An 11,463-nucleotide genomic window follows, 5' to 3' on the forward strand; every position below is an offset into this window, starting at 1 on the left:
ATTTTGCGAAAAGTGATTTTGGTCCAGTAAAAAAATTGCTTAAATTCCCTTTTCATTTTTCAAATTGTTAATAAAACTGCTAACCTATGTTAGAATAAAATGATGTATTAAAGTCTTGTCAAATTTTATTATTAATATTTCAAATAAATTAGTAATTGACCATAGACGACGCGTGTTGTTAAAGAAGGGAGGGATGTGGTAAAATATTGAATACAAGGGTAAGAGCGACTTTTCACTTATTTAAAAAAAATGAGTGAAAAGAGAAAAACGAGTGGGAATAGCAAAACTCCTGTGAGCCTGTGATAACGACATATTGTTGAATAGTACCTCTTACTGTTTAATAAAGCGTCATAAATAGATAGAAGTGCTAATTACGTCGTTTTTTTTAAAATTAGCACTAATTATTTTTACATTATTCTCGCTAGAAAATAGTTTTGTATCTGAACAATCTATAACCATTACTATTTACTTTTTTTTTTATTTCTTATATGATTATTGTCGTTAACTAATTTTCTAATTTTCATTATTAAAAAAATCATAATGAATAATAAAATATTGGAATTATTTTTGTTATGTAATTACAACAATCAATAAAACAGGTAAATTGTTTCTATACTTATTTTTATCTCCATACTTTTTTCATGTTAAATTTCACTCATCTTTTAAAATAGATGTTAATTTATTTATATTTGTTAAAATGGCACTTATATCTCTTTTAGCTTTAAATAGATATTAATATTCTTAATTTTTGTAATAAATGACTCTTACCACCTCTTTTATATTTCAATAAAGCAACATTCATCTCCATTATACCTAGAACTGTCAAAACGGGTCATCTGATCCAACCCGGCTCGGCCCATGATGGGTTAGCCACTTAGTGGGTCAACCCAACCCGACTTACTTATTAGCGAGCCAACAAAATTAGAATCTGACCGACCCACCACAGATTGGCGGGTTAAACGGATTGGCTCACTAGCTCACTTAATTAACAAAACAACACACATTTTTTTTTTCTTCAATCCCAAGAAAACTAAATTATAATTCCGATTAAAATTTAAATAAACTTCAATACAATCCAAATAAAATCTCAAATTATGTTAAACTCCAAAAATAAACCAAAATCACAAAAATATAAATTACTATCTAACATTCTTGTCACTTATCAAACTATAGTATTAGAGTCTTGAATGGATAAGTCCACAACATTTTCATCTCTTGAAGCATCTTCTTTATCCCCATCTACAATAAAACAAGAAAAAAATAATGTTAACTAATAATATTAAAAGATTAAGTATTAAATAATTAAATTAATTTTACAGTACTAACAATAATGTTACTTTTTAGTTCAAAACCATGTAACCAATTTTGTGTTAAAATGAGTGTCTCAACATTCTCTAGAAGAATGAAATAACGATATTTGGTTAGCACACGAGAACCAAGACTAAAAGCATACTCATTTTGCCTTTTCTTTACCTTCTTTTATACCAATTTTTGTAAAATGATCCCAAACCTTAGAAGTCGTTCCCCTAGATCTCTTACTTTCTTTACCAAAATTTGTACCCTCATTATCGATCTCTTATACGGTTGGTGGCAAAGAATCATTCAAATTATCATTAACACTTAACACGTTGATCATCTATTGTTTTAGAATTCATTTTGTTTTGTAATCACCACAAACATTAACTATATAAACAAACAACCAAAAATGTCAAGTAGCATAACTTTAAAACAAAATAAAATATAAAATGAAAGTGAAAGAAAAAGATGAGAGATAGAAATTAGAACCGTGAAAATGATGAATAATCAAATAATGTAAAGTCTAGAAGCAGCGGATTCAAGACGAGACGATAACAACAAACAAAAAATACAATAATAAATTAAAGAAAATAGCATTTAGGTTTGAGTTTTATTTTTTTAATATTATATATATAATATATATATATATATATATATATAATATATATATATATATATATATATATATATATATATTATACATATAATATATATAATATATAATATATATACATATATAATATATATATATATATATATATATATATATATATATATATATATATATATATATTTAATATTTAAAATTTATTGGCGGATTGGTGAGCCAACCCGGCTCATCACGGGTTCAACCCAAGTGAGCCGGATTCTTAATGGGTTAGGTTCATTTTTAACCCGTAATAAAATTTGTAGTTTCTTTTCAATTCAACCCGACTCGAACCCGTGATGAGCCGGGTTAGCTCGCGGGTTATAACCCATTTTGACGGCTCTATTTATACCAATTTAAAAGTAATCTTTTTATGATATGAAAATAATTTTTTTACAAACAAAAAATTGAATGACTTAATATTAGATATTCAAAATATCGACTAATTTCTGAATTGTGTAATAAAAATATAAATTAGTGTGATGTCATTTTTACTAATAATATAATTAAAAGAGGTGAATGTCTATTTTCAAAGTAGTGTGATGTCATTTTTGGTCTTTCGACGAGTTTCTTCTATTTTATTGAATTTATTACTATTGCATTTGCCATACTGTTAAGTGTTGCTAACTTGACGAGTTTTCATGCGTTGTGAGGATTAAACTTGAGTCCCTTCCTTATTACATGCATAGTCTTTATAAATATACGAACGTTATTTAAGAAAACCTTTGAAATAATAAATAAAGACATAAAGAAGATGAATGCATTTATTCAAAACACAATAAATATGAATATCTATTTAAAAATTAGAGATGTATATAAATATCATTTTATAAAAACAAGAGGGAGGTATATCTCTACTTCAAAACTATTAATGTCATTTCGTGTTTTCTCCTATAAATTCAATTGAAAAAGAAATATATCTTTAACTAAATATAGTTTAAACAAGTTTTAAAATTTAAATTAAATTAAAAATAGCATTTTAGATAGTAAACAATTATGCTAAATGTTATCGGAGAAGCAATGAGGTGGAATAATATATTACTCCTAAAATTGTTCATGTTGAAGAAAAAAAAATCTTTTAAATGTGGTATTTATTTCGTGTAAGAAAAATACATAGCAACTAATTATGAATAAATAAACTTAAACTAGCCATGTCATTCGACTTAATTAAATCTTAATCATTTACGTGTAAACAAACATTCATTAGAATACGTTTGTGGGAATGTTTGTGAATGTTCATAATAATAAAAACTTGAGAACTCATTTTAGCGTGGGATTGAACAAGGTCTTACCCAAACAAAACCAATCCTGGAGAAATGGAAAAAACAGGGATGAATTCCATTCCTGGGGAAGAAGCAGTTACAGGTAATGAGAAAAGGAGATAAAAAATTTGACTGGGAATATAATAATTAAGGAGCATTATTTGCATATTGTTGTTTGGTTGAGAAATAAAAATGGTGATGTAGAAAGTGAATAAAGGTTGGAAAAGATGTGAAGATGTGTTCTCCATAGTGTTAGGAGACATAGTAACATATATGAGAGAGAGCGTTTGACAATAGATACAGGATAGTCTTAAGAAAGTCTAGAAATATATATATAGTAGTGAGGGATGCTTAAATCCCCTACACATGCTTCTGCTTACATTACCCTTACCATTCATCATCTCCTATCATACTAGAACCCAAACTACAAGTACCACAACATCTCAACTCTCGACACTAACACTTCATCTGCAGACATTAAAAGTGAAACAAAAAACCTACATTAATAATTGATTTGGTAGTATTAACAAGTATTGATTCAGACAAGAAAAGGGAGAAATGAATCTTACACTAATTGAAGAGACATCTGATCTTGTCGGGCATACTGATTATTGGGTTGTAATCCAGTGACTTGGAAGTAGCCACGAGAGTCAAATGGCTGCTGAGACTGCATAGACTCATAGCTTGTGCCTCCAGCCAACACACCCATATTGTGGCTCCTCTCACTTTCAGCTATCTACACCATAACCCAACAAAAACCTACTTAACTATACACATCATCATGCACTTACAAACCATCTGAGAAAGGACACAAAAACATATGAACAAACCTTTGCTCTAAGAAGCTGGTTGTTGTTGTGCAAGTCTATCTCCTGCAGTGTACATTTTAGTTATCATACTTTGAAACCCAGAATGTTGTTAGTTAGGGCAATACACAACATATATAACATCCTATTATTTTGAGTTTGCTGTCACAGAATCATTCTTACCCTTTCCTTCCATTTCTCCTATTCAAACAACCTAGGAACTACACAGGACTCAGTCAGACACATAAACTTGGATTCATACTTGATTTTGCAAATAGGCCATTCTCTTCTGAGTTCGTTATGGGTACTAGACTACCAGCATACACCCTTTTTAAAACTTTCTCGCAGCTCCAACAAAATAGTATCATTATTTCTTCGTACAATACAAGCAGAATAAACAAGTACCTTTCAAATGACACCAGAAAAAAAAAAAAAATTAGCGAAAAGTGATGGGAGAAGAAAGATTTAGAGTTAATTAGCTTAACTTCTCATGAAAAGATAAGATTAGTATGTAAATATCTGTAAGTTGAAATCAACTCCGGTATGTTAAGTTAAAAAATAAATAAATGAGGAGCATGTAAAAAAATTGAGATATATAATCTGGTTTTATAACTTTTTTTATTCATTTTACCCTCTTAATTAATCTTATTCTTTTACATCTATTCAACATTTTTATTTAAACTGACTCATGGAAGAAAACCATAAATTAAAACCATCAAACTCTATTAAAAAAATTGATTTATTTAATTTTTGACCTGGGAGATATGATGAGGCTACTCATAAATGCCCAAGGCACCCATTGACTAATTAATGCAATGAACTTGAACCAAAATACTGAAGACACTTATTAATATTTAAATAAGTAATTACTTTTTTTGTAGAATTTATAATTTCTCAACAGTATTGTGGAAACATAAGAGAAAATAAATCTGAGATATATATATTATTAGAACAATGTACCTTATCATATTCAAAAGAGGTGGCAGACGTGAGGTAAATACATATATGCAAGAAACCATACTTTTTGTTTGCTCACCATACTTATATTAAACCAAATTAGATGCTTGGTTACAAAATTGTCTGTAGTGAACTGTGTATGCCTATTGAAATTGATTTATTAAGGATCAAGAGAATGCAACACAGAATATTTTGTTATAAATAATTTTTTTTTCTTACTGAAGTTTGATCAAAATATATGTAATTGTGTCATGATGTATTTTATATCATTATTTTTTTTTCTGTAATTGTCCTAATCACCACAGCCATAGTTATAATTATATTTGAGATGTTAAAGGTAAGGAATAAAAAATAAATAAATAAAAAATCTAAGAACCACATATTATGGATTAAAGTTACAAAAGAAAATGTTTTCTACTTTTTCTTTAGTTTTACACGAGGTAAAAGACATCTGACATTGATGTCTTATAAATGGCTTAAAGAAAGGAATATTTTATCTCCTAAGTTATAATATCTTTATAAAATATCAAATCATCTGAATAAAATCATTACAGAAACCTTCGCAACAGATTCCAGTCAACTCGTACATCAAATGAATGTCTAGTTGACACAGGTCACATTTTGTTCCTTCCCTTTTTCCCCTTTATGCAATATGAGTTTGTTCTTTTTCATTTTTCTAAAAATGGAGCAATTACAACAGTATTATTCAATATCTTTTATAATGGACCAATTAAACTTGTATAAAATACTGATTGATGAATAGTATGCATTTAACCTAAGCTCTGTAGATGAAATTTCTCGGTCCTCATTTATGAGACTGAAAACTAAAAGTCACAAAAACTGCAATCCCATGAGTGGTCAAGTTTAAAAAACCTAAGACGCCACAAGGAATTATCAAACAAACATACAGAACGCAGCACAACAGAAATCCAATGTGAATGTTCACTTAAATAAATAGAAATATGCTAAGCCACTTAGAACATAATCACATACTAAACTAGTATATTATTCTCCTTTCAGAACCATTCAATCAGAATCAGTAAAGTTCTGGTTACTGACAAGACAAATATGTATGCATTGCCAATAAAACTTTGAAAAGCAAAAGCATAAATGTAAGATAAATATTTACCCTCTTCTGCATGTACTCAATTTCAGCAAATAGCAGCTCGTTCTGATATTAATGTTTGGATAGTAGCACAAGCAAAAAGAGAAGCACAACGTCAGAAAAATGCAGGGTTTAGAAGATAATATAAATCAAATAACTCATCTATCCTTTCATAAGTTATAGAAGGAACTTGTTCATTACAAGACATACCTTTTTTGAACGAATCCTACTAATTCCTTTTTCTAGTTTACTCTCCAGGTTTTTGAGATCCTTGGCAGTCATAGAACCCAAAGACTCACCCATCATTTGCCTACAATTTAGTTAATTTTACTTTTCATCAATACCAATTGCAAAATCTGCATGATTTGATTTACTTTTTCAAAATCTACTATTTTCAAAATTTGAAACCCTTCATGCTTTTGTTTTGTGAATTCATGTGAATGAGAATTTTCTTTTCCAAGTGCATCAAAAAGACAACTCTTCTTGCCTGTTGTTATTCTGCAGGTTACTTATTTGTGCACGAAGTTTATCTGCTTCTTGCTGGTAAAACTGGAAAATATATGTGAAATCACACATGGTTATGAATATCAGTTTATACAATAAATTACAACGATCATTAATTAATTAGGTTCTAAATGATGCTAACAGCAACTTACCAAATTGAAAGATTCAAAACTTTTCTCACTCAAAAATACGTAACAAGGAACAAACAATACCTGAGCATTAGCCTCAGAAGCAGATCCAGCACCAGACGAATCTGAACATGCTTTTTTGTACCTCTCAATAGTTGCTTTGACACTGCAAGGATGAATAGTATCAGTTTATATTATTGATCACATTGTATATTAGCAAGCTAAACGGATAAACATCTATAAAGGGTTTGTAAGCTGTCTCAATTTTTGCAATTAATCGTTAAATTCATTAGAAGCTATTTAAAATAAATAAATAAATTCTTAGCAAGGGAGTTATTGTTGCAAGTGGAATAAATAAAACACTATGGTCTTGTAATTTTATTAAGATCGTCGAAAGCTAGGCTCCTGAACTAATAACATTCTTAGAAGTTTATATCATCGTAAGTGTATATGCCAAAAGCTTATTATGTATGACCAAACATGAGTTGCAGCCATAATTATGAGTGATTATTCTAAGAATTTGCAACAATCTCGATGGGAAATTGATGAGGTTTTCTTTGTTTTCAATATTCTCTTGTTTAAAGTCGTTGTCCATAATACTCACTGTAGTTATATGCATAGGAGGGAATACCTGTTGCCTTGATATGTTTGAGGTAGAGAGAGTTAGAGGAAACCTAATTATATGTATGAGACTCTAGTTCAACAGCAAGCTCAGGGCAATATTGCTAACTTTATGCGAATCAAATTAAAAATGCAATGTATTGTCAAATGTGAAGGTTCCATATGTGGTTAAACAATGCTGATGAATTATAAAACCTAAATCAAACAGCACACAAAATGGGAGATCATTAGTCCTCTGATTAGAATGTGAGACTCTAGTTTCGTGTGTGTATGTAACCCAATTTTATATCAACTATCAGGTATATTATGTGCGGTTCCGGTTATAATGTCTCTTATTATCACTAATCATATGATTGGAATGAAAAAAGAAAAACTGAGAAAGTTGAGATTTTTCTTTACTCAGAAGAAGAAAAAGTACCTTGTTTTCTAAGAGAAACTCTTAATTTGAAAATTTAAAGGTATTCCCTTAATTTTTCAGAGTTCAGTGTTTTTAATTTTCCATGAGAATTAAGTAGTAAAGTGAATTAGAGATGTGTTTCCTGAGGTCAGTACGTGTAGTATAGCAACAGCATATTGTTCAAATTACCCAATAGCACGTAAAATTGCAATCAAAACGAATTGGAAAATTCATCATAAAAATATTTCTGGAGTCACTGTAATTTCTTGGTTATTGAGCTGCGATTAGACACTTGGCCCGAGAATATTAATTGAAAATTAGTGTGAGAAGATAAGCAAGGAAATTATTATAAATTAATACTATTATAGACATAGTTTAAAATTAAAGGTGTAACACCTTATTAATTTCATTCCCTGTGGTTTATCCTCCACAATTTTTTGAGGGTTAGTGATGAATGCTTACATAAGCATTAAACCTGTCCTTCCATCTTTCAAATCTATGACTAATCCTATTTGCTTGTTTTGGACACAGAAATAGAAAAAAGGAGCAAGTAAAGGAAAGGTGTCATGTCAATCTTATCTTAGTATTCAATTCAATATGAAATTAAGCATACAACGTTGGAGATTAGCCAGAAAGGAGTTCTCTGGTTGAGGGTCAAATCATCCAACTCTCTCAGTTAACTCAACCTTAAACGCAACTCTTTAAAAGCAACGTCAAATGATCTCATTGGTCTGTCCTTCTAGTCAAACTCAGATTAGATGTGATAAAAATAAAATCTTAAAATAATGAAAAAAAAGTCACTTTCAATATTCATAGAAAAAATAGGAAAACCATTTTCTGCTGATACCTTAATTTCCTCGAGCCACTGATTGGCTGCCTCTGCCACGCTGGCACAGGATCCCACTATATGATTGGTTCAACTATTTCTAGGGCTATTTTTTTCTCTGCCACTTGAGGGGAACCCATTTCACAATGGTTAATACCCTCAGCCCATTGAAATATCCACCTCGATGAACCAACATTAGACTCAGATATGAAAAGATTCATATATTATATACAATATATATAACACAAACTTTAACAGAATAAATCTAGAGCGAATAAATTGAATAAAATATGATTAAATTATTGAGTCTTTTCTGTCTGAAAGTCTGTGAACATCACAGCCGTCCAATTCAGCTTCTGCTGTAGCAGCAGCAGCAATAGTTTTACGCTTCCCATTGCATGGAAGAAGCCAAATACTCAGAACTCTCCCATTGGCTACCTCAATTGTCGTACATTGTCTCTGCCACCATTTACCTCACTCACTTCAATCTTTAATATTTTTGTTCCCTCTTTCTCTCTCTCTCTCCTCGCTGAGCTTGGAAACCCTTTTCTTTTTCCTTCTCAGACAATTACTTTCATAGATATATGTATGCAAGATATTGAGCAAATGCAAATCCCAGTCTGGGGTACCAACAGTGGCGAAATACATTATGATAAGCCCAGTTGAGTCACTTTTATTGGTTCATCACTGTCTTTCGCTGTGCAATGTAAAAGAATTTTTACTCCTTGAATAAATAGGAGAGAAGGGAAACAAGGGAAAGAAAGAAAATTTTCCCAGAGAGGGGTGTTTCCACTATAGAAGATAAAACTTAGGGTTGAGATGGAAGAGGGAAAGAGAGCCCGGAATGGGAATCATGACATAAACTCTTTTGTCAGAGGGTCAAGAACTGAAAAATCATGTGTGACGTGACCAAAGATTCTTTCAACCAAGACAACTCTTAGACTAGTCCTTAAAACCCTAACCAGATTCACCAAACCTCATTTCCTAAAAGGAGGGGAAGATCAACCAAACAGATTTGAACTTTGAAACCGATTTTTACTGCTTAGGAATTTTTATTAACCGAAAAGAAAAGAGTTTCAACTTACTTTTTTTCCTGATTAAGTGTAATTATTAAACTGATCGTGCTATTGCTAATAAAACCCTAATTAGGGTTATGTTTGACCTAGGTTAGATCTCGCACGTGGATGGAAGTGGGATTTGGGGAAACCTCGGTTCAAGTATCTGGACTGGAAAATCTTAATCTAGGTGTGACCTTTTTTGAGGTGATTTGGTTGTAAATGTTTAGAAGAGATTTTCTGCATAATCTGATATAAAGCAGTGTTGGGCTTTATCAAAACCTAACATTAGTTAACTTTTTTGCTTGGAAATTAATTTGAATTTGGCATATTGAGAAATCTCTCGAAATTGTACTGTGCTTTGTTGATGTGCAACTGACGTATTATTAAGGAAGTGTCAAGGAGATGCAAGGATTGGGCTAATTGAAGCATGACAGCTTTTGCTTTAGGCCTTCTTAGCTTAGCCCCATAGATGTGTAAGAGAGAGAAGGTGAGAATAATGGAAGGGGAAAGAGGAAAAAGGAAACAGAAAATTAACAAGAATGGAGAGGGAGTTGGGGGAAGTGGCTGATCTCACAGACCTGCATAACTTCCCAAATCCTTACCTGTTGCTACTTACAACCATAGTGCTTCTATTTCTATCTATTGCACCAGATCTATGTATCTAACAGACCAAAAACTAGGAAAATTATCATAACCAGAAAAGAAAATATAAAAAAAGGGGAAGGGAAAGAACAGAAAAAAGCTCATAGAAGGAAAAGGCCAAAATAGAAGTAAAGAAAGACAAGTGATCCTTGGTTGCAGGAAACAGAGATAAAAAGAGGAAAATCTCTATCTCAACTGCATCACAAAAATGATTATGTTCTTTGTGCTCAAATCCTTCAAAAGATCTATTTACAGAAGCAAAAATCTAAACGCAAAGTCCCCAAAAATAAACAAAAATGATCATTTCTAATCAACTTCACAACACAAAACTGGGAACAAAGGCTCAAAAGGAGTTATGAGAAGAGAAGAAAAATGTGAAAAGAAATTGAGGAAAAGAAAACTCATGGCTAGATACCTGTTATTAGCATATTCATAGAGACGGCCACGGCTAGAGAAGACGATTAGAGCAACCTCTGCATCACAAAGCACAGATAATTCATATGCTTTCTTGAGCAAGCCGTTTCTGCGCTTGCAGAAAGTGACTTGGCGATTGGTGGTGTTCTCAATCCGCTTGATCTCAATCTTCCCCCTTCCCATCTTCCTCTGCGGAGAAACTGATGACATGGATGGGTTTGGAAAAGCCATGTTTGCAACCTGAATCATGTGAAGCACAATCAATATTTCAGTTCACAATATAAGGACCACATATATATGTTACATGTATATATGTAAGAGTAAAAATCACAAACAAATTCTGGTCTTTTCAACTAGTTTTGTCTGATTAAGGAGAGTATGAAAAGAAAATTAAACTTGAAATCTCACTACACCGCGCAGCCTAACTTTTACATCATTAGTTCAAAATTTTGATTTGAGCCAGTAACAAAGTCTGCAATCTAGCAGGGCTTGTGTTGCCGAATCTGGGTTTGGAATGAAAAGAATTGATTGACCCAGAAGAGTTGAAGCACCGAAGATGGATTTCAAAGGATGTTTCAAAATTTTCCAAACTAACCTGGTGAGAAAACAAAGGGAGAATATAATTAAGGACACAACAGATTTTTGAGCTAGCCCTCGAAAACTTTTTTTTTTCTTTCTTTTTCTTTCCCTCTTGTTTTCTACTTAGCAGAAGAGGAAGAAGATATCAGAAAATAAAAGCAAAGTGGCCAAAGAATTGGGTATTTATAAAGTGAAAAAACGACATTTCATCCATCGTGGTTT

At 31.4% G+C, this 11,463-nt stretch overlaps 1 protein-coding gene across 2 annotated transcripts; it reads right to left on the reverse strand.

Annotated features, from left to right (window-relative positions):
* Positions 1–3,434: 3,434 nt before the first annotated feature.
* On the reverse strand, positions 3,435–11,463 carry AG (K-box region and MADS-box transcription factor family protein). Of its 2 annotated transcripts, XM_028075466.2 has the most exons (9): positions 11,258–11,463; positions 10,664–10,902; positions 6,789–6,870; positions 6,560–6,621; positions 6,283–6,382; positions 6,097–6,138; positions 4,035–4,076; positions 3,774–3,940; positions 3,435–3,672 (listed from the first exon to the last, which is right to left on the reverse strand). In XM_028075466.2, exons 2-9 carry the CDS (start codon positions 10,891–10,893, stop codon positions 3,669–3,671), a joined length of 729 nt encoding a protein of 242 aa, XP_027931267.1. In that variant the 5' UTR covers positions 10,894–10,902; positions 11,258–11,463; the 3' UTR covers positions 3,435–3,668. The 2 variants fall into 2 exon arrangements, with proteins under 2 accessions (XP_027931267.1, XP_085530845.1); XM_085674719.1 differs by lacking the exons at positions 3,435–3,672; positions 11,258–11,463 and having other exon boundaries at positions 3,770–3,940; positions 10,664–10,911.

This window comes from Vigna unguiculata, chromosome 6 (genome assembly GCF_037176805.1).
Source record: "Vigna unguiculata cultivar grain cowpea cultivar isolate G323 ecotype 2 chromosome 6, ASM3717680v1, whole genome shotgun sequence".
Lineage (NCBI taxonomy): Eukaryota > Viridiplantae > Streptophyta > Magnoliopsida > Fabales > Fabaceae > Vigna > Vigna unguiculata.

Bases quoted from the DNA above. Each gene is read 5' to 3' on its own strand.
- AG (XM_085674719.1), bottom strand. From the start codon at position 10,911: ATGATTCAGGTTGCAAACATGGCTTTTCCAAACCCATCCATGTCATCA. The intron at 4,077-6,096 runs GTAAATATTTAT...TGTACACTGCAG, and splicing joins TTGAGTACATGCAGAAGAGG to GAGATAGACTTGCACAACAA. The intron at 3,941-4,034 runs GTTTGTTCATAT...GTTATGGTGTAG, and splicing joins ACCAGCTTCTTAGAGCAAAG to ATAGCTGAAAGTGAGAGGAG.